This window comes from Oncorhynchus mykiss, chromosome 7, assembly GCF_057628025.1.
Source record: "Oncorhynchus mykiss isolate SJ-2025 chromosome 7, ASM5762802v1, whole genome shotgun sequence".
Lineage (NCBI taxonomy): Eukaryota > Metazoa > Chordata > Actinopteri > Salmoniformes > Salmonidae > Oncorhynchus > Oncorhynchus mykiss.
Genome location: NC_143028.1, coordinates 68,617,003 through 68,640,926, shown reverse-complemented (window position 1 = coordinate 68,640,926; position 23,924 = coordinate 68,617,003). Strand labels below are relative to the sequence as shown.

General features: G+C 44.2%; 1 protein-coding gene across 2 annotated transcripts in view; it reads left to right on the top strand.

Moving 5' to 3' along the window:
* The window catches only part of LOC110528476 (plexin-A1), a 417,662-nt gene that overhangs the window by 338,074 nt on the left and 55,664 nt on the right, over positions 1 to 23,924 (top strand). For both annotated transcript variants that reach the window (XM_021610568.3, XM_036984053.2), the window contains exons 14-17: positions 99 to 222; positions 359 to 495; positions 10,798 to 10,965; positions 21,026 to 21,119. In XM_021610568.3, the coding sequence (XP_021466243.2) occupies positions 99 to 222; positions 359 to 495; positions 10,798 to 10,965; positions 21,026 to 21,119 (523 nt within the window). The remainder of the gene's footprint in view (positions 1 to 98; positions 223 to 358; positions 496 to 10,797; positions 10,966 to 21,025; positions 21,120 to 23,924) is intronic.

The following is a 23,924-nucleotide window of genomic DNA, read 5'->3' as shown; positions in this document are numbered from 1 at the left end:
TGGATATGTCAATGGCTATGATCAAATGTCTCTCTCTCTCTCTGTGTCTCTCTCTGTCTCTCTCTGTCTCTCTCTGTCTGTCTCTGTCTCTGTCTCAGGATCGTGTGTAAGCTGGCTGATGCGACAGGTTACCGTGTGCAGGAGGCTCATGTGGAAGTATGTGTGAGGGACTGCACACACACCGACTACAAAGTCGTCTCACCCAAGGCCTTCACTTTTGTGGTAAGCTCTCATCATACCTGTGTTGAAATGTCCTTCTGTAAGGTTGTGTTCTTTCATCAATTGAAAAACAACAGTTGATCCCAGAACAAATGAATTCCTATCTGATGTCTTCTCTTGGTGTGTTCCTCTTCCCCAGTCTCCCTATTTCACACGGGTACAGCCCTCCAAGGGCCCCCTCTCGGGGGGAACTCGCATCACCATTGAGGGGAGCCACCTCAACGCTGGCAGCGCTGTGGCGGTCAAGATCGGCCTCCATCCCTGCCGCTTCGAGAGGTAAACTCTCACATCGCCCACTCATCTTGTCTTTGGGATATTGTTTATTATTGATAACATTAATGTGTTTAGTGCTGTATCGATATCTCTATAAGTTAACTGTTGTAAGTGGTCACACTAACTGCGTTTATTTTGAGAATGACTATCTCTGCTACAGGCATGACCAACGTTCTATGGTTAACCCTCCATTGAAGAGCAACCCTAGAATTAGGGTATCAAATACTCTCTATAGTAATCATGTTTGCCCGTTGCGCTACATGTTACGAGCTTGATAAGGTGAGAAAACACGATACACAGAGAGTCTGTTCTCCTGCAGCGAGCGATCTCTGCTTTCATAGTCCATCATGGTGAAACACACACACACCGTGAACTCGCAGGGTTCCGTGCACTCATATAAAGCCTCAAATGAACATATTATCAGATGGTCAGAACCTCACAGAGAGGAGAATGCTTTGTTAACACATCTAAGAAGAGGGTTGGGGACATGGAAAACGAAAAGAATGAAAACTGAATGAGAGAAGAACATGGGAGAAGACAATCAAATGTTCACAGCCCACATTAAACCACCCCACAAGACACTCATTTTATCTTCTCAGTCGCATTTCTTAATTAGGAAGAGGAAAACTCAGGCAAAATCAGCCAGTTCAGCCCCCCTTTAAAGACCCTGGAAATGCCCATACATTTATCTTGCTACGCAGACTGTAGTTTCTTGGAACAATTAGCTTTAGATTTAATGTAAGCACTATCGATATGATTGGTGGGTGGTATATAGACAGCCATATGTGACACGGTTTATACAAGGGGAATATATGCATGCTGCAATGACATGTTGACTGTTGATATGAGGAAACATGTTGAGCTAAAACCTTGACTAGCCCTGAAAAGACAGCTGCTGTATTTGGTATAGAATTCCAAATACTAGCGATACAAATGGATGGTGATAATATAATATGACAGGGTTAGGGTTAGTCATCTTGATCTGTTCTGCTACAGTCACACGAGGGCTCCTCTCAATAGTCAAAGGTAGCTTCCTCCCCTAATCTCCTTCATCTGCACTAATCTGAAAAAACAGGATAGGTGAAATCAAGGTGGATGCCCACTGGGAGGTTTGCTGCCACTTTGTCTAGTTCAATCAAAGCCACATTGACTTTATCCCTGGTAAAAAGCCAAACGTAACACAATGTCTGCCAATTAAATTGCAGGAATATTGCTCCCAGCGTTTATCTGACAGTCTAGGCTTACCTGACAGAACTATATAATGATTATTTGTATCAATTGGGTGGCGATTGTTTTGCAGACTTTGTCATGACATGTGTTGCCGCAGTAGGCCTAACAGCAGAAACATCATGATACATCACTTGATAGATGCTCAATTATAGGGGAATTACATTCAAATATATATTTCAGACCTCAAAAATATTATTGATGTGTGTTTTAAGCATTGACATAGACTCAGAACATCCATTTTCATTGTTTCTCTATGAATAATTGTAATATTGCGAGTAAAAAATGGGAAAAAAATCCCAAACCAGGAAAAATAAAACAGAAAACGGAATTCAGGGAAATATAATTTTATGGGGCTACCTTTGTAGTTTATTAACCATTATTTTACCAGGTATGTTAACAGAAAACACATCTCTTGTACACCAAGGACCAGGGAAAGAGTTGCAGGGTAAAGGAGAAGAGAAGAATGTGCCGATTTGAAAGCTATGAAAAAAATAGTAGCTCGAGACAAGTTTCATTTTTTTCAAGTAGCTCTCATGCTCGAAAAGGTTGGTGACCCCCGCACTAGACTTTTGATATTGGAACAGAACATACATAGCATTGTCCTTTCACACCCGCTCTAGCATAGTGATGTTCTTTGTCCCTAAAATAATGGATGTGAAAAGTGACCTGACTTTTCCACGTGTCCCTCACGCCCTAATGTTTTTTTTTTGTCTCAGAGTTCAACACGGCCGCTTTAATCAAAGTGCATTTACCCTAATCATTCAGCCACTCCCTCTGCAACCCCTTCCTTCCACTTTCTCTCTGTCTCTCTCTGTTTCTCTATTTCTGGCCCTCTCTTCTCACACTATTTTTTGCCGGCCTACAACAACCTTGTCAAAATACACTGCTCAAAAAAAATAAAGGGAACACTTAAACAACACAATGTCACTCCAAGTCAATCACACTTCTGTGAAATCAAACTGTCCACTTAGGAAGCAACACTGATTGACAATAAATTTCACATGCTGTTGTGCAAATGGAATAGACAGGTGGAAATTATAGGCAATTAACAAGACACCCCCAATAAAGGAGTGGTTCTGCAGGTGATAACCACAGACCACTTCTCAGTTCCTATGCTTCCTGGTTGATGTTTTGGTCACTTTTGAATGCTGGCGGTGCTTTCCCTCTAGTGGTAGCATGAGACGGAGTCTACAAACCATACAAGTGGCTCAGGTAGTGCAGCTCATCCAGGATGGCACATCAATGCGAGCTGTGGCAAGAAGGTTTGCTGTGTCTGTCAGCGTAGTGTCCAGAGCATGGAGGCACTACCAGGAGACAGGCCAGTACATCAGGAGATGTGGAGGAGGCCGTAGGAGGGCAACAACCCATCAGCAGGACCGCTACCTCCGCCTGTGTGCAAGGAGGAGCAGGAGGAGCACTGCCAGAGCCCTGCAAAATGACCTCCAGCAGGCCACAAATGTGCATGTGTCTGCTCAAACGGTCAGAAACAGACTCCATGAGGGTGGTATGAGGGCCCGACGTCCACAGGTGGGGGTTGTGCTTACAGCCCAACACCGTGCAGGATATTTAGCATTTGCCAGAGAACATCAAGATTGGCAAATTCGCCACTAGCGCCCTGTGCTCTTCACAGATGAAAGCAGGTTCACACTGAGCACATGTGACAGACGTGACAGTCTGGAGACGCCGTGGAGAACGGTCTGCTGCCTGCAACATCCTCCAGCATGACCGGTTTGGCGGTGGGTTAGTCATGGTGTGGGGTGGCATTTCTTTGGGGGGCCGCACAGCCCTCCATGTGCTCGCCAGAGGTAGCCTGACTGCCATTATGTACCGAGATGAGATCCTCAGACCCCTTGTGAGACCATATGCTGGTGCGGTTGCCCCTGGGTTCCTCCTAATGCAAGACAATGCTAGACCTCATGTGGCTGGAGTGTGTCAGCAGTTCCTGCAAGAGGAAGGCATTGATGCTATGGCCTGGCCCGACCGTTCCCCAGACCTGAATCCAATTGAGCACATCTGGGACATCACGTCTCGCTCCATCCACCAACGCCACGTACAAGCGGAATGTGGAAAAGGCGCTTTTCTTTTTCTTATTTTCCTTCCCTTCTTCCCCGTTCACCTTTCAGCCATGCCCTGGAAGACGGGGCGTTTATATTGCTTGTTACGAGACAGCGGGATGTGCTCGCAGAAATGCACCCTAGCTTATTTTCCCTTCCACTTAGTTTCCCCTCAGCTGCTGGTGTCTCACTAATGTGTTTTTGTCCTCTTTCCTCTCTCTCCTTCTCTCTGTTTCTGGTCCACAATAGATGGGATTTATGTACAAAATAATTGTTGTAAGATAGGAAAGTCTGTGCACTCATCACACACACTGTTGAAGAAATATGGCTACAGGTTCATCTATCTCACCTGAAGCTGCTGTAGACCACCAAGTGCTAACACTCAGTATCTGGATAACATGTGTGAAATGCTTGATAATGTATGTGATATCAACAGAGATATATATATATTCTGGGTGATTTAATTATTGACTGGCTTTCATTAAGCTGCCCACAGATTCAAACTGTAACCAGTGCCTGCAACCTTGTTCAGGTTATCAGTCAACCTGCCAGGGTAGTGACAAACAGCACAGCAATTAAATCATCAACATGTATTGGTCACGTATTTACTAAGGATGCAGAAATGTTTATTTAAAGCAGTATCCAAATCCATTGGATGTAGTGACCACAATATAGTAGCCATATCTAGGAATACCACAGCCTAATATAGTGTATAACAGGTCATACAATAAGTTTTGTAGTGATTCCTATGTTGTTGATGTAAATAATATTTGTTGCTCTGTGGTGTGTAATGAGGAGCAACCAGACTAACCATTAAAAACTGTTAAATCCCTGTGGATTGATGAGAAATTAAAACATTGTATGGTTGAGAGGGATGAGGCAAAAGGAATGGCAAATAAGTTTGGCTGCACAACCGATTGGCAAACATACTACAAATTGAGAAATCAGGTGACGAACTGAATAAAAAGAAGAAGAAACCATACTAAGAAAGAAAGATAAATTATATAAAGAATGATTGTAAAAAGCTTTGGAGCACCTTAAATGAAATTTTGGACAAGAAGGTAAACTCAGCTCCATTGTTCATTATATCAGATTGCTCATTCATTACAAAGCCCACTGACAAAACCCACTGATAATTATTGTTTTTCATTGGTAAGATTAGAACATTTTAGCATGACATGCTAGCAACAAATGCTGACACTACACATCCATGTATAACTGATTAAATTATGAAATAATAATAGCCTCCAACACTCTACTCAGCAAACTGGATGCTGTCTATCACAGTTCCATCCGTTTTTTCACCAAAGCCCCATATACCACCCACCACTGTCACCTTTATGCTCTCGTCGGCTGGCCCTCGCTACATATTCTTTGCCAGATCCACTGGCTCCAGGTCATCTATAAGTCTTTGCTAGGTAAAGCCCCATCTTATCTCAGCTCACTGGTCACCATATCAACACCCATCCGTAGCACGTGCTCCAGCAGGTATATATCACTGGTCATCCCCAAAGCCAACACCTCATTTGGCAGCCTTTCCTTCCAGTTCTCTGCTGCCAGTGACTGGAACAAATTGCAAAATAGCTGAAGTTGGAGACTTATATCTCCCTCACTAACTTTAAGCATCAGCTATCTGAGCAGCTTACCGTTCGCTGCAGCTGTACATAGTCCATCTGTAAATAGCCCACCCAACTACCTACCTCATCCCCATTTTGTTTTTATTTACTTTTTTGCTCTTTTGCACACCAGTATTTCTACTTACACATCATCATCTGCACATCTATCACGTCAGTGTTAATTTGCTAAATTGTAATTACTTTGCTACTATGGCCTATTTATTGCCTTACCCACTTACTCTATTTGCACACACTGTATATCGATTTTTCTATTGTGTTATTGACTGTGCTTTGCTTTATCTTGGCCAGGTCGCAGTTGTAAATGAGAACGTGTTCTCAACTGGCCTACCTGGTTAAATAAAGGTGAAATATATATATATTTTTAATTAAAAATCTAAGCCTACTAGAAAGTGTGTTCCCTCAGGCCTGGAGGGAAGGAAAAGTAATTTGGTTAACAAAGAATAGTAAAAGCCCCCTTCTCAGTCTCAAATAGCCAACCAATCATCCTTTTACTAACCCTTAGTAAACGCTTGGTAAAAATGTTGGACAAGATACAGTGCTATTTTACTGTAAACAAATTGACAACCAACTATCTGCATGCTTATTGGGAAGGACATTCAACAAGCAGGGCACAATCATGACTGATGATTGGCTGAGAGAAATTGTTGATAAAAAGATTGTGGGAACCATTTTGTTAGACTTCAGTGTGGCTTTTGACATTATCGATCATAGTCTGCAGATAGAACAACGTGTGTTATGGCTTTACACCCCCTGCTTTATTGTAGGCAAAGAGTTACCTGTCTTACAGAACACAGAGGGTGTTCTTTAATGGAAGCCTCTCCAACATAATCCAGGTAGAATCAGGAATTCCCCAGGGCAGCTGTCTAGGCACCTTTTTAACTTTTTACTAATGACATGCCACTGGCTGAGTAAAGTCTATGTATGCGAATGACTCAACACTATACACGTCAGCTATTACAGCAAGTTAAATCACTGCAACACTTAACAAAGAGCTGCAATTCACTTCAGAATGGGTGGCAAGGAATAAGCTATTCCTAAATAAAATGTTTAAAAAAATAAAAGCACTGTATTTGGGACAAATGATTCACTAAACCCTAAATCTCAACTAAATATTGCAATTAATAATGTGGAAATTGAGTAAGTTGAGGTGACTAAGCTGCTTGGAGTAACCCTGGATTGTATACTGTCATGGTCAAAACATGTTTATAGAACTGTAGATACAATGGGGAGAAGTCTGTCCATAATAAGTGCTGCTATGCCTTTTTAACAACACTATCAACAAGGAAGGTCCTACAAGCCCTAGTTTTGTCGCACCGAGACTATTGTTCAGTTTCATACCCCACAAGACATGCCACCAAAATGTCTCTTCACAATCCCCAAGTCAAGAACAGACTACATAGAGCCATGGCTACATGGAACTCTATTCCACATCAGGTAACTGATGCAAGCAGTAGAATCATATTTAAAAAACAGATACAAATACACCTTATGGAACAGCGGGGACTGTGAAGAGACACACGCACAGGTACAGATACATGCAAACGCAGACAAGCGCTACCACATACATTCACATGATAAAACACGCACGCTACACGGATTACATGGATTTTGTATTGTAGGTATGTGGTAGTAGAGTAGTCGCCTAAGGGAACACAATGTGTTGTGAAAAGTGTTGTGAAATGTAATGTCATATCACTTTTTAAATTGTATATAACTGCCTTAATGTTGCTGGACTCCAGGAAGAGTAGCTGCTGCCTTGGCAGGAACTGTTGAGGATCCTTGATAAATAAAAATGTAAATACACACACACATACAGCCCCACACCTACACACATACAGTAGCTTTTTTGACGTGAATTTGTATTCCCATTCAAAATGCTATTTTCCCGAAACCCAAAACTTTAACCCCAAAACCTGAACTGCTAACCTTAGCCCTAAGGTCGACATCTGCGCCCCTGCAGAAATGTAATTAGCATAATAAACTCCCATAAAAATCTGTCAGTTTAAGCTAGAGATCTGTTATTTGCATTGGATGTGTCTCAATCCACCGCATCCGCATATGTCGCACTTCCGCATCTGCGGGGAAAGATGATAGAGCTCGAGCAGTGTTTGTCAGACCATGAGACATCCCAAAATTTGTGTGTAGCGTCTGAACCGTTTGGCCTCTCAGGAACACGATGGTGTTCTCTGTTTTGCTCTACGACCCCCACAACATCGTGGGATCCATCTGAAGTTGGTACAGCCAATCTGCCAACTTTTTCCGTAACATCCAAAATATTTCGGGCCACACGCTTTATTTTTCCTTGGTTGTTTTGCTCTAGGACACCCACAGGCCAAAATGACTCATCTGATGTTCCCCCGGTACCAGTTGGAAAAATGAAAGGAAGTACAGTGCATTCGGAAAGTACAGCCTTATTCCTAAATGGATTGAAAAACTTTTTTTTCTCATCAATCTACACCTATAATGACATAGCAAAAACTGTTTGATTTTTTATTTTTGCTAAAGTACATTGTTGAAGCACCTTTGGCAGTGATTACAGCCTCAAATCTTATTGGCTATGACGCTACAAGCTTCGTACCCCTGTATTTGGGGAGTTTCTCCCATTCTTCTCTACAGATCCTCTCAAGCTCTGCCAGGTTGGATGGGGAGCTTCACTGCACAGCTATTTTCAGGTCTCTCCAGAGATGTTCGATTGGGTTCAATTCCGGGCTCTCGCTGGGCCACTCAAGGACATTCAGAGACTTGTCCCAGGCTTGAGCAGGTTTTTGTCAATGATCTCTCTGGACTTTGTTCCATTTATCTTTCCCTCGATCCTGACTAGTCTCCAGTCCCTGCCACTGAAAAACATCCCCACAGCATGATGCTGCCACCCATGCTTCACAGCAGGGATGGTGCCAGGTTTCCTCCAGATGTAACGCTTGGCATTCAGGCCAAAGAGTTCTAACTTGGTCAATCATGGTCTGAGTCCTTTAGGTGCCTTTTGGCAAACTCCAAGCAGGCTGTCATGTACCTTTTAATGAGGAGTGATTGGTAGAAGGTTGCAGAAATGGTTGTCCTTCTGGATGGTTATTCCATCTCCACAGAGGAACTCTGGTCACCTCCATAACTAAGGCCCTTCTCTCCCAATTGCTCAGTTTGACCGGGCGGCCTGCTCTAGAAAGAGTCTTGTTGGTTCCAAACTTCTTCCATTTAAAAATGATGGAGGCCACTGTGCTCTTGGGGACATTCAATGCAGCAGACATTTTTTTGGTAGCCTTCCCCAGATCTGTGCCTTGACACAATCCTGTCTCGGAGCTCTACGGACAATTCCTTCAGCCTGATTTCTGCTCTGACATGCACTGTCAACTGTGGGACCTTATATAGACAGGTCTGTTCCTTTTCAAAACATGTCCAATCAATTGAATTTACCACAGGTGGACTCCAATCAAGGATGATCAATGGAAACAGGATGCACCTGAGATCAATTTTGAGTCTCATAGCAAAGGGTCTGAATATTTATGTAAATATGGTATTTTAAAAGAAAATGTCTAAATGCATGTATTTCTCTTTGTCATTATGGGGCATTGTGTGTAGATTGATGAGGAAAAAAACGATTTAATCCATTTTAGAATAAGGCTGTAACGGAACAAAATGTGGAAAATGTTAAGGGGTCTGAAAACGTTCTGAATGCACTAAATAGGGAGACTGTTTAGTGCCAAAAATAAGGGGTTAAATACATGAAAAATGTTTCTCAGATATAAGACGGACACTGAGGGGACTATCTGTTCCATGTAGTGACTCTGTTATCCAATGCATTTGTATGGGCTAATAGCAGTAAAGCCAAATCAAATAAAAAGGTATTATTTTTAATCTATATTTTTTATGCTTCAAGTGGTCTTAAAATCAAATAGTAAAATTATCCTTAATAGGAAGGGGTTGGAAGTAACCCACTCAGCAGAGTGCAACGTTTGGCTAACAAAGCCAAACCACAAAAAACGTTCAGAACACAGCACAGCTGGCTGCATGTCGGAGGGGGTTGCATCACATTGTGATGACTGGCAGTCTCTGAGACTGCTGCCACTTCATATCAGTCATGGAGAAGGAGACGGCTGCCACTCCAGATCATTCAGGGAAAAAGCGACTGCTTCCTCTCCAGATCAGTCAGGGAGAAAGAGACGGCTGACACTCCAGATCATTCAGGGAGAAAGAGACGGCTGACACTCCAGATCAGTCAGGGAGAAAGAGACGGCTGACACTCCAGATCAGTCAGGGAGAAAGAGACGGCTGACACTCCAGATCAGTCAGGGAGAAAGAGACGGCTGACACTCCAGATCAGTCAGGGAGAAAGAGACGGCTGACACTCCAGATCAGTCAGGGAGAAAGAGACGGCTGACACTCCAGATCAGTCAGGGAGAAAGAGACGGCTGACACTCCAGATCAGTCAGGGAGAAAGAGACGGCTGACACTCCAGATCATTCAGGGAGAAAGAGACTCTGCTGCTCTTGGCGCTCTTATGGGGCTTTCACACCAAATTGGTTTGGAGGGTTTTTCCGAACGCGCCATTTTTTTTTTTTTTTTTTTTTTTTTTTCCGAACGCGATTTCATACCATGGTGCGGTTTGCTGCAGGTGAGAATGCAGTAGAGACCAAACACAGGAAAATAACCAGAGTATTAGTGGTTGTTTGACTGACAGCATTTGATGAAATGCACACAGTACCAGAACTTATTATCTCTGAAACATTCTTTGAGTAGCAACGCATTTATGAGCGCATCCAGTGCAGATTTGGGGAGACTGAGTCTGTACCAGGGATATAGTCTACTGAATAAATTCACTATTCACGTCACAGATAGTTTCTATTACGCTTTTTCCTCCTGGATGTTGTTGGAAGACAAAAGCGAAAGTAAAATGAAGTTTGGGACACGACACACAGGTTATGCTTTTTGATAGTTATAGATCGATTTAACTTGAGCATTTTTCTCCAATAAACTAATGACTTTCATGAAAATGTGGTTTTGTTTAGGCATTTTAGTTTGTTTGATATTTGGTAATGTAAAACCAACCAGACAAAAAATAATAATAATACAAATAACCGAACTATGATTCAAACTATGATTCAAACTATGATTCAAACTATGATTCAAACTATGATTCAAACTATGATTCAAACTATAGCTCAGAACAATGTGTGAAAACTCCCTTAGAGTTCTTGTGTGGTTGGGTGTGTGTGTGTCATGTTTAGCATTGTTGAAGATCTTTACAGAGCAAAGGTTACGTGTGGTGTTATTTTTTTTGTCTCTGTGTGTGAGTGTGCCTCGTGTGGCCCTCTTCTCAGTTAGAGCGTGTGTGTGTATGTGTGACATGACATGCTTTTCCTTCATGTTACACACTCCCTCTTCCCTTCCAGGCGGAGTGCCAGGGAGATGGTGTGTGTGACCCCGGCGGGTCAGAGTCCTGGAGGTACCCCCGTCATGGTGGACATCAACTCAGCTGAGCTCAGAAACCCAGAGGTCAAATTCAACTACACCGATGACCCCACCATCTTCAAGATCGAACCTGACTGGAGCATCGCTAGGTGAGGGTCTTAAACTGAATGGTACTGGTCTTATATGGTCTTAACAGGTCTTAACAGATTGCTTTAGATCTTTTGTTGGACAATACAGTTTAATTTGTGTTTTAATTCTATGTAGAGATCTGAAAGAAATGGATAGGTGTAATTACACCTTTAGTTTGTACTGCAGTCAATGCAAAGCCTGTATAAATACTCGCTGCCTTATTCAAATGAGACAATGTGGCGTGACAGTTTGATGCGGGAATATTTATGAACAAACACAAGCTGTGTACAGAGCAGGAAGTAGATTCTGATGCAAAATGGCTCGATAGAATGATCTAGAAAAACAGAGTTGAGTTAATTTCTCAATTTTATCTGAATGTAAACCAGTAGCTACCAGGTAGGCAGATTACACAGTTGATGCTCCCGGAAATAGTAATGACGGCCTACCCCGGCCAAACCCTAACCCGGACGACGCTGGTCTAATTGTGCGACGCCTTATGGGACTCCCAATCACTGAAGGTTGTGATACAGTCTGGAATCAAACCAGGGTCTGTAGTGACTCCTCTAGAACTGAGATGCAGTGCCTTAGATCGCTGCGCCACTTGGGAGACCCATATGGAATCATGTAGTAACCAAAAAAAGGGTTCAACAAAAGCTGGTTGAGATTATTTAAAGTAGCCACCATTTACCTTGATGACAGCTTTGCACACACTTGGCATTCTCTCAACCAGCTTCATGAGGCAGTCACCTGGAATGCATTTAACAGGTGTGCTTTGTTAAATGTTAATTTGTGTAATTTCTTTCCTTAATGCTTTTGAGCAAATCAGTTGTGTTGTGACAAGGTAGCGGTGGTATACAGAAGATAGCCCTATTTGGTAAAATACCAAGTCCATATTATGGTAAGAACAGCTCAAATAAGCAAAGAGAAACGACAGTCCATCATTACTTTAAGACATGACGGTCAGTCAATCCTGCAGTCGCAAAAACCATCAAGCGCTATGATGAAACTGGCTCCCATGAGGACCGCCACAAGAAAGGTAGACTCCGTTACCTCTGCTGCAGAGGATACGGTAATTAGAGTTACCAGCCTCACAAATTGAAACTTAATTTGAATAGGCTCTGAATAAACTGTGTTGCTGAGACAAGTAGGCAGTGCTCTTTGAATAGGGTTGGTGGGAGAAAAAAACAATAACCACTTGGGAAAAAAATACCCCAAAATAATATGGCTACCCTGGAGTAAGTAACTTGGAACAAACCACCATGGAGACCTCACGGTGGGTAGTTGGCGCCAACAGAGATGTTCGCCTTGCTTCGAGTCCTTAAGAAACTATTCAGTATTTAGCTTTTTTTTATGTATTATTTCTTACATTGTTACCCCGGGAAATCTTAAATCTTATTACATACAGCCGGGTAGAACTATTAGATATAAGAGCGATGTCAACTTACCAACATTACGACCAGGGATACGACTTTCCCGAAGCGGATCCTCTGTTTGGACCACCACCCAGGACAATGGATCTAATCCAAGGAAGCCAACCCAAGACAACGGCGGGGGCAGACAGAGCGGCCTCCTGGTCAGGCTCCGTAGACGTGCACAGCGCCCATCGCTCGCGAGTACACTACTCGCCAATGTCCAGTCTCTTGACAACAAGGTAGACAAAATTCGAGCAAGGGGGTTGCCTTCCAGAGATTGTAACGTTCTCCGTTTCACGGAAACATGGCTGTCTCGGGATATGTTGTCGGAATCGGTTCAGCCACCGGGCTTCTCCATGCGTCGCACCGACAGAGATACACACCTCTCTTGGAAGAGGAAGGGCGGGGGTATATACTTCATGATTAACGACTCATGGTGTAATCATAACAACATACAGGAACTCAAGTCCTTCTGCTCACCCGACCTAGAATTCCTCACATCAAATGCCGGCCATGTTACCTTCCAAGAGAATTATCGTCAGTTATCGTCACAGCTGTGTACATTCCCCCTCAAGCAGACACCAAGATGGCCCTAAAGGAACTTCACTGGACTCTATGTAAACCGGAAATCATATATCCTGAGGCTGCATTTATTGTAGCTAGGGATTTTAACAAAGCAAATTTGAAATCTAAGTCAGCATATTGATTGCACTACACGTGAGGGTAATACACTAGACCACTGCTGTAACTTCTGTGATGCATACAAAGCCCTGCCCCGCCCTCCCTTTGGCAAATCCGACCACGACGCCATCTTGCTCCTACCATCTTATAGGCAGAAACTCAAACAGGATGTACCAGTGACTAGAACCATTCAACACTGCTCTGACCAATCGGAATCAATGCTTCAAGATTGTTTTGATCACGCGGACTGGGATATTTTCCGGTCAGCCTCAGAGAATAACATCGACCTATATGCTGACTTGGTGAATGAATTTATAAGGAAGTGCATTGGAGATGTTGTACCCACTGTGACTATTAAAATCTATCCTAACCAGAAACCGTGGATGGATGGTGCCATTCGCACAAAACTGAAAGCACGAACCACCGCATTTAACCATGGAAGTCTGGGAATATGCCTGAATATAAACAGTGTAGGTATTCCCTCTGCAAGGCAGATCAAACAAGACGTATGTGGCAGGGTCTACAGGAAATCACGGACTACAAAAAAGAAAACCAGCCACGTCACGGACACCGACGTCACACTTACAGAGAAACCACCATTGCGGCCCGCTAACAAGAACTGCTCCCCCCTCTCCTTCTCGGTGGCCGCCATGAGTAAAACATTTAAACGTGTTAACCCTAGCAAGGCTGCTGTCATGGCCGACATCCCTAGCCACGTTCCTCAGATAACTGAACTAAATGACTACCGCCCCGTAGCACTCACTTCTGTCATCATGAAGTGCTTTGAGAGACTAGTCAAGGATCAGATCACCTTCACCTTATCAGCCACCCTAGACCCACTTCAGTAGCGGGCCACCCCGCTTGATTACCAACAACGACGCGACAGCCTACAGGCAGGAGGTAAGGGCACTCAGAGTGTGGTGTCAGGAAAACAATGTCTCACTCAATGTCAAGAAAACAAAGGAGATGATCATGGACTTCAGGAAACAGCAGAGGGATCACCCCCCTATCCACATACTAGGGACAGCAGTGAAGAAAGTGGAAAGTTTTAGTTCCTCGGCGCGGTACATCAACGAGAAACTGAAATGGTCCACACACACAGACAGTGTGGTGAAGAAGGCGAAACAGGGCCTCTTCATCCTCAGGAGGCTGAAGAAATTTGGCTTGTCACCCAAAACCCTGACTAAATTTTACAGATCCACATTCGAGAGTGTCCCGTCGGACTCTATCACAGACTGGTGTGGCATTTGCTCCGCCCTCAACAGCAAGGCTCTCTAGAGGGTGGTGCGGTCTGCACAATGCATCACCGGGGGCAAACTACCTGCCCTCCATACCACCTATAGCACCCGATGTCACAGGAAGACAAAAAATATCATCAAAGACAACAACCACCCAAGCCACTGCTTGTTCACACCGCTACCATCCAAAAGGCAAGGTATGTACAGGTGCATAATAGCTGGGACCGAGAGACTGAAGAACAGCTTCTATCTCATGGCCATCAGACTGCTAAACAGCAATCACTAACTCAGAGAGACCCAATCACTGGCCACTTTAACAAGTGGATCACTATTAATTTTAAACAATGCCACTTTAAATAATGCCACTTTAATAATGTATACTTATCTTACATTAGTCATATCATATGTATATACTGTTTTTTAAACCATCTTTTGCACTTTGCCTATGCCACTCTGCCATTGCTCATCCATATATTTACAGTTGAAGTCGGAAGCTTACATATACACTTAGGTTGGAGTCATTAAAACTCGTTTTTCAACCACTCCACAAATTTATTTTTAACAAACTATAGTTTTGTCAAGTTGGTTAGGACATCTAATTTGTGCATGACACAAGTAATTTCTCCAACAATTGTTTACAGACAGATTATTTTACTTATAATTCACTGTATCACAATTCCAGTGGGTCAGAAGTTTACATTCACTAAGTTGACTGTGACTGTAAACAGCTTGGAAAATTCCAGAAAATTATATCATGGCTTTAGAAGCTTCTGATAGGCTAATTGTCATAATTTGAGTCAATTGGAGGTGTACCTGTGGATGTATTTCAAGGCCTACCTTCAAACTCAGTGCCTCTTTGCTTGACATCATGGGAAAATCAAAAGAAATCAGCCAAGATGTCAGAAAATAATTGTAGACCTCCACACATCTGGTTCAGCATTGGGAGCAATTTCCAAACACCTGAAGGTACCACGTTCATCTGTACAAACAATAGTACGCAAGTATAAACTACATGGGACCACACAGCCGTCATACCTCTCAGGAAGGAGACTCGTTCTGTCTCCTAGAGATGAATGTACTTAGGTGCAAAAAGTGCAAATCAATCCCAGAACAACAGCTAAGAACCTTGTGAAGATGCTGGAGGAAACAGATGCAAAAGTATCTATATCCATAGTAAAAACGAGTCCTATATCGACGTGAAGAACATTTGTGGCAGCATCATGTTGTGGGGGTGCTTTGCTGCAGGAGGGACTGGTGTAATTCACAAAGTAGATGGCATCAAGAAGAAGGAAAATTATGTGGATATATTGAAGCAACATCTCAAGACATCAGTGAGGAAGTTAAAGCTTGGTCGCAAGTGGGCCTTCCAAATGGACAATGACCCCAAGTATACTTCCAAAGTTGTGGCAAAATGGCTTAAAGACAACAAAGTCAAGGTATTGGAGTGGCCATCACAAAGCCCTGGCCTCAATCCCATAGAAAATATGATGGCAGAATGGAAAAAGTTTGTGCGAGTAAGGAGGCCTACAAACCTGACTCAGTTACACCAGCTCTGTCAGGAGGAATGGGCCAGAATTTACCCAACTTATTGTGGGAAGCAATTTAAAGGCAATGCTACCAAATACTAATTGAGTGTATGTAAACGTCTGACCCACTGGGAATGTGATGAAAGAAAAAAAAGCTGAAATAAATCATTCTCTTGTCACGATCGTTATTAGGAGTGGACCACGTTGCAGTGTGGTATGTTTCCATCCTTTTATTTGGAAGAGAAACTCAAAGAACAAAAAAAATTACCTGAAAAAACGAAACGTGAAGCTCAAAGTAGTGCTCGCAGGCAACTATACCTAGACAAGATCCCACAAAGCACAATGGGAAAATGACTGCCTAAATATGATCCCCAATCAGAGACAACGATAAACAGCTGCCTCTGATTGGGAACCATACCAGGCCAACATAGATAATTAATCACCTAGATAACCCACCCCAGTCACTGTCACGCCCCAACCAACATAGAGAATAAACTGCTCTCTATGGTCAGGGCATGACAGTACCTGACTCAATAGGGGAGGGTCCGGGTGGGCATCTGCCGTCGGGGGTGGCTCCGGTGCGAAGTACCCACTCCGCTCGCAGATACATCATCTTCCATGGCGGCTCTGGTGCATGGATCGTCGCCGGAAGCTCCGGACCGTGGATCCTCGCAGGAGGAACCGAACTGTCACTGGAGGCTCTGGACCGCAGACCGTCACTGGAGGCTCTGGACCGCCGACCGTCGCTGGTGGTTCCGGACCGTGGACCGTCGCTGGTGGTTCCGGACCGTGGACCGTCGCTGGAGGTTCTGGACCGTGGACTGTCTCAGGAGGTTCTGGACCGTGGACTGTCTCAGGAGGTTCTGGACCGTGGACTGTCTCAGGAGGTTCTGGACCGTGGACTGTCTCAGGAGGTTCTGGACCGTGGACTGTCTCAGGAGGTTCTGGACCGTGGACTGTCTCAGGAGGTTCTGGACCGTGGACTGTCTCAGGAGGTTCTGGACCGTGGACTGTCTCAGGAGGTTCCGGACCGTGGACCGTCCCAGGAGGTTCCGGACCGTGGACCGTCCCAGGAAGTTCCGGACCGTGGACCGTCCTAGGAGGTTCCGGACCGTGGACCGTCGTAGGAGGTTCCGGACCGTGGACCGTCGTAGGAGGTTCCGGACCGTGGACCGTCTTAGGAGGTTCCGGACCGTGGACCGTCTTAGGAGGTTCCGGACCGCGGACCGTCTTAGGAGGTTCCGGACTGGGAACTTTCGCCGGAAGCTCTGGACTGGGAACTGTCGCCGGAAGCTCTCGACTGGGGACTGCAGGCCTGATGCGTGGGGCCGGTACAGGTGGCACCGGGCTGGTGACACGCACCTCAGGGCGAGTGCGGGCAGCATGCACAGGACGTACTGGACTGTGGAGATGCACTGGAGTGTGGAGCGTAGAGCTGGCACAATGCGTCCTGGACAAATGACCACCTTCACATGGCAAGTGCGGGAAGCTGGCACAGGACACACTGGGGATACAGTGCGTAGAGCCGGCGCAGGATATCCTGGACCGAGGAGGCGCACTGGAGACCAGGCGCGCTGAGCCGGCACAACTCGTCCTGGACAGATACCCACTTTAGCACAAAAAGTGCGAGGAGTTGGCACAGAACGCACCGGGCTGTGAATGCGCACTGGAGACAGTGCTGCCTCCGCCTGCTTCCATGGCAGGCTTCTGTCTCCTGCCATAATCTCTTCCCACGTCCAGGATGTCCTCCACTCCTGGCTTTCCTCCTGGGCACGCTGCTTGGTACGTTGTTGGTGGGTTCTTCTGTCATGATCGTTATAAGGAGTGGATCAAGATGCAGCGTGGTATGTTTCCCTCCTTTTATTTGGAAGAGAATCTCAAAGAACAAAAACAACAAAGCGAAAAACAAAACGTGAAGCTCAAAGTCGTGCGCGCAGGAAACTATACCTAGACAAGATCCCACAAAGCACAATGGTGGTAATAAAGTGGTAATCCTAACTGACCTAAAACAGGGAATTCTTTCTAGGATTAAATGTCAGGAATTGTGAAAAACTGAGTTTAAATGTTTTTGGCTAAGTTGTATGTAAACTTCTGACTTCAACTGTATTTCTTCATATTCTCTTTCCTTTTAGATTTGTGTGTATTAGGTAGTTGTTGGGGAACTGTTAGATGACTTGTTAGATATTACTGCACTGTTGGAACCAGAAGCACAAGTATTTCGCTACTCTCGCATTAGCATCTGCTGACCATGTGTATGTGACAAATAACATTTGATACGTCTACGGGGAGAGAGACGATCAAGAGACTACGATGAGAGGTACGAGGAGGCGAGCGATCTCATTTGGAACAGAAGTGTTGTTGTGTCTTAGCTCTTATTACTTATTTATGTAATAAGAAAGACTCTGAATACAAGAAATTGAACTGGAGCTTCACATTTACTAAAACGAGTTAGTACCAGAACAACATAGAACAACACTGCGCATGACCAAGGGTGCTCCATTCTTAATGGGGACATCAGTAATTAACAGAACATAACAACTGTGAAGTAGTGAAGACGAAGGGGAAAAAAGTTGTTAGCATTATTTAGCATTAGCCTCAGGAGGGGCAGTAACCTCGCTGGCTTTCTCGTTTGCTGTTTGTCTCAACACTCCCAGAGGATTGGCTGTTACTCCTCTCCTCCAATCACGGCTTGTGTTTACGGTACAAAGCAATTTTGTCGCCGCATCCGCCGCAAACAATAACAGTGGAAACGACAAAACACGTCCACTACGCAACGTCGGTGACACGACTCGCACTTGTTACTTTCCAGCTTCTGCTGACTTACTGGTGTTCAGCCTACGCTAACATCACAGTGACAGAACAGCACAACAGAGATGGCACATTGGAATGGGTTGGAGATATGCCTTGACATTCTCACAACATTATCACACTGTTACCTGGATTCAGTAGTAGTCAACACCTACTTTTGAACCACTCTCACCACACACTCTTACCTCTTTGACCTCTTTGTCTGTAGTAAGTCTTTGATTTAGTGTCTTTACTCTAAACCAGGGATGGATGGGCAACTGATAGCTCCTGATGGCTCCTGGGTCTCAACTTACTGTTGCGAGTTAGAATAGTATGTGTGTGACACATTTGTTTGTGCATCTCTTATGTCAGTCACTGATAGTCAGTCAATTAGCCCATGTCAGCTAATACTTTTTAGATTGCCAAGTTAGTTTAGCGGCCAGCTAGCTAAACTTGTTATCGACTTTGTTTTTAAATGATCCCCTGTCAAGAGGGGGGCCACTAAAATGTGTTTTACTTGGTTTTTGTGTGTGTGTGTGTGTGTGTGGGGGGGGTGGGGGGGTGGGGGGGAGCAGCTGCAGCCCATCTTTGCACTTCAAAGACAAGCAGGTGGGTCTAAAGCTCACCACAATCTTGACGCAGACACAAGATTGTTGCAATGTTTTTATTCGACAAAAAATGGGCAGCATCTTGTAATATGCTCTGTCATTCAACATACTTGATTACAACCTGATACAGTGGGGGCTATATAGGCTATTCATCAAAGTAGCCTACTTTGCATTGATAACCAAATATAATCTCAGCGACTGCTCAAACAGTAAACCAAACAACAGGAATCCATCCAAAAGGGTATTTTGTTTATAAGTAATATCTAGTGATTACAGGCTATTGTGAAATAGTAGAACCTGCTGTCGCCAACTAGCTAGCCATGTGTTTTTTTCTCTGTGAACAAACATGATGACATTCTAGTTTTAGCTGATATGAGAATAATATGCTGCTTGTGTACTCAAACTGGGATAATGTTTTAGGTTACACTGGCAAGTATAAAAGTATTTGCCAGGCCATATTTTTTTTATTCGAAATCTGATTATTTCACATGGAGATTTGCGACGCTGAAAAGGCTAGCTGGCGTGCTATGTTTTTAGCCAGTCTAAAGCCAGCTAGCCAGGCTGCCAGATTGCTTCTACTAGGATGGAAAGGCGATTTTTCCTGGCTTTCACAAAAGCTATCGCCCCCTTGTGAATGAAATTGGGAGCGGCGAGGATATCATGTTACCAAAAGACTCCATCCATGCGCACGCACATAGATCAACGGAGTGAAGTTTGTAGCAACCTTAAGACAAGTTAGCCTGCATGCTAACCAGACGAGCAAGTTGGCCTAATACAAGTTAGCCTGCATGCTAACCAGACGAGCAAGTTGGCCTAATACAAGTTAGCCTGCATGCTAACCAATTCAGGACTGCCACATTGCGTTACGTTAGTGTCTTTCGGAAAGTTCAGCACCCTGTGGCTACGAGGGGGTGTCTGGGGGGACGGTAATCTTGCCCATGTTTCCCCTGTCCCTGTTGGTCATTGTTGGGCGAATTGAAAAGGTTGAAGGTTGAAAAGGTCAGAAAGCAGCAATGATAGTCTGGATGTGAAAGCTTTTGTTCCAGCCCAGCAGTAACACACCGGTTTCGGACCAAATGTAATCAGGTGTGTTAGTGCTGGGCTGGAACAAAAGTCTGCACATCCAGTATACCACCACGTACCGGAGATGGAGAATATAATTTTTGGTTTTAGACATTGGAGGTATTCATTGAGGTAATAATCAAGTATTTTGGTCCCTTCCACGAAGCACTATTAGAGTTTAAACAAGCTTTTAATATGCAAGTAAGAGCCTTAGTGTTACCATCATTATCTGTGATAGAGTGCGTAAAACAGATCAAATACTCTACAGTGAGAGTGGGCATTAACATTAATGCCATAGCTGGAGGGTCTTTTTCACTTGGACTAAAATTAAATGTATTCGGGAAGCGCATGGTTCTCTGGAAGATATGGGATTCATCCAAAATGACTCCCTCCCATGTATTTGATATTTTCCAGAGCTAGCACAACTGATTCAACTTGTCAACTAATCATCAATTACTTTACTATTTGAATCAGGTGAGCTAGTTCAGAACTACACAAAATTGTGAAATGTTTGGGGTTCCCCAAGGAAATGTTTAAGAAGCACTGCCCTAAATAGTGCACTACTTTTGACCAGAGACCTATTGGCCCATTTGGGACACACACTGTGCCTTCTCTAATCTTATAAAAGACAGGAATCGCAGTGAAGTTCCCTTGTTGAATGTTTTGACACGATCTAGCAGATCTAGAAATAGGATTATGTTATTGTAATGTTTGAGAGTGGATGTGCTGTTATGGGTGTTGTTGTTGACTGTTTCTTCTTCTGCAGTGGCGGCACCATGTTGACCGTCACCGGCACCAACCTGGCTACCATCAAGGAGCCCAAGATGAGAGCCAAGTATGGGAAAGTCCAATCTGTCAACGTGAGTACTACTGACCCAACACACACACCTGACCCAGTGGTCACCCGTCCCTGGGCCTATTTATGTGTGTCTGTACGTGGTGTCAGTTTTTACACTGAACAAAAATATAAACACATAATGTAAAGTGTTGGTCCCATGTTTCATGAGCTGAAATTAAAGATCCCAGACAATTTCCATACACACAAAAATAGAATTTCTCACAAATGTTGTGCACAAATTTGTTTATATCCCTGTTAGTGAGCATTTCTCCTTTGCCAAGATTAAACCATCCACCTGACAGGTGTGGCATATCAAGAAGCTGATTAAATGGTATGTTCATTACACAGGTGCACCTTGTGCTGGGATCTGCATATGCAGATATGTCACACAACCGACATACCACAGATGTCTCAAGTTTTGAGGGAGCGTGCATTTGGCATGCTGACTGCAGGAATGTCCACCAGAGCTGTTGCCAGAGAAATTAATGTTAATTTCTTTACCATAAGCTGCCTCCAATGTCATTTTTAGAGAATTTGACAGTACGTTCAACTGGCCTCACAACCGCAGACCACGTGTATGGCATTGTGTGGGCGAGCAGCTTGCTGATATTAACTTTGTGAACAGAGTGCACCATGGTGGCGGTAGAGTTATGGTATGGGCAGGCATACTCTACAGACAACGAATACAATTGCATTTTATCGATGACAATTTGAATGCACAGAGATACCGTGACGAGATCCTGAGGCTCATTGTTGTGCCGTTCAGCCGCCGCCATCACCTCATGTTTTAGCATGATAATGCACGGCCCCATGTCACAAGGATCTGTACACAATTCCTGGAAGCTGAAAATGTCCCAGTTCTTCCATGGCCTGCATACTCACCAGACATGTCACCCATTGAGCATGTTTAGGATGCTTTGGATTAACATGTACGACAGCGTTCACACTGACACCAGTTCCCGCCAATAACCAGCAACTTCGTACAGCCATTGAAGAGGAGTGGGACAACATTCCACAGGCTACAATAAACAGCCTAATCAACTCTATGCGAAGGAGATGTGTTGTGCTGCGTGAGGCAAAGAAAGGGTGGTCACACCAGACACTGACTGGTTTTCTAATGTATCTGTGACTAACAAATCCATAGATTAGGGCCTAATGAATGTATTTCAATTGACTGATTTCCTGAACTGTAACTCAGTAAAAACATATATATTGTTGCATTTTACTTTTATATTTTGTTCAGTTGAAGTTAAATCTCCTTTTTGCATGTTAACCTTTGAAATGTCAACCTGCAATTAACCCAGTCTGTCTGGCAATCCCTCCATCCGTCCTTCACCTACAGTAGCACCACAGGGCTAGGCTAACCTTTTGTATTTTAGTCTCCCCCTCTCTCTCTCTACCTGAAGAAAACATCCCGACCAAAACAACGGCTATTTTCCTGCTTTGTCCCTTTCCCATGTCATTTTTATCCGTCTCCCCTTTTCATTGACCTATAAATACTGCTTCCGTGTCTCCCCTCTGCGATTTCAGACCCCGTTAGCATACACAAGCTAATGCGCCGTGATTACCTAGCATTCCAGAGGGGAGGTTGGAAGGCATCTTGTGGAAAAGCCGCACGTCTAGAGATAACCCAACCGATTCCATAACGTGCTTTTAGCATTGTGTGTTAGTGTCACATTGTTTTTTTCAAAGCAAAGCAAATTGCTGCACCTTTGGCAGCGAGTACAGCCTTCAGTATTTTTGGGTATGACGCTACAAGCTTGGCACACCTGTACTTGGGGAGTTTATTCTCTGCATATCCTCTCAAGCTCTGTCAGGTTGGATTGGGAGCTTTGCTGCACAGCTATTTTCAGATCTCTCCAGAGATGTTCGATCGGGTTCAAGTCCGGGCTCTGGCTGGGCCACTCAAGGACATTCAGAGACTTGTCCCGAAGCCACTCCTGTGTTGTCTTGGCTGTGTGCTTAGGGTTGGAAGGTAAACATTTGCCCCAGTCTGAGGTCCTGAGCACTCTTGAGTAGGTTTTCATCAAGGATCTCTCTGTACTTTGCTGTGTTAATCTTTGCCTCGATCCTGACTAGTCTCCCAGTCCCTGCCACTGAAAAACATCCCCACAGCATGATGCTGCCACCACCATGGTGCCAGGTTTCCTCCAGACGTGAAGCTTGGCATTCAGGCCAAAGAGTTCAATCAGTGCTGCGGAGATGGTTATACCTCTGGAAGCTTCTTGCATCTCCACAGAGGAACCAGGTTCTTGGTCTTGGCCCTGACCAATGCCCTTCTCCCCGATTGCTCAGGCGGCTAGCTCTAGATGGTTCCGAACTTCTTCCATTTAAGAATAATGGAGGCCACTGTGATCTTGGGTACCCTTCCCCAGATCTGTGCTTCAACACAATCCTGTCTCGGAGCTCTACGGACAGTTCTTTCAACCTCATGGCTTGGTTATTGCTCTGACATGCACTGTCAACTGTGGGACCTTATATAGACAATTGTGTGCCTTTCCAAATCATCTCCGATCAATGAATATGACCACAGATGGTCTCCAAACATCTCAAGGATGATCAATGAGGCGGCAGGGTAGCCTAGTGGTTAGAGCGTTGAATTTGTTTTCCCGGAAGGTTGCAAGTTCAAATCCCCGAGCTGACATGGTACAAATCTGTCGTTCTGCCCCTGAACAGGCAGTTTAACCCACTGTTCCTAGGCCGTCATTGAAAATAAGAATATGTTCTTAACTGACTTGATGGAAACGGGATGCACCTGAGCTCGATTTTGACTCTGATAGCAAATGGTCTGAATACTTATGTAAATAAGGTATTTCTGTTTATATTT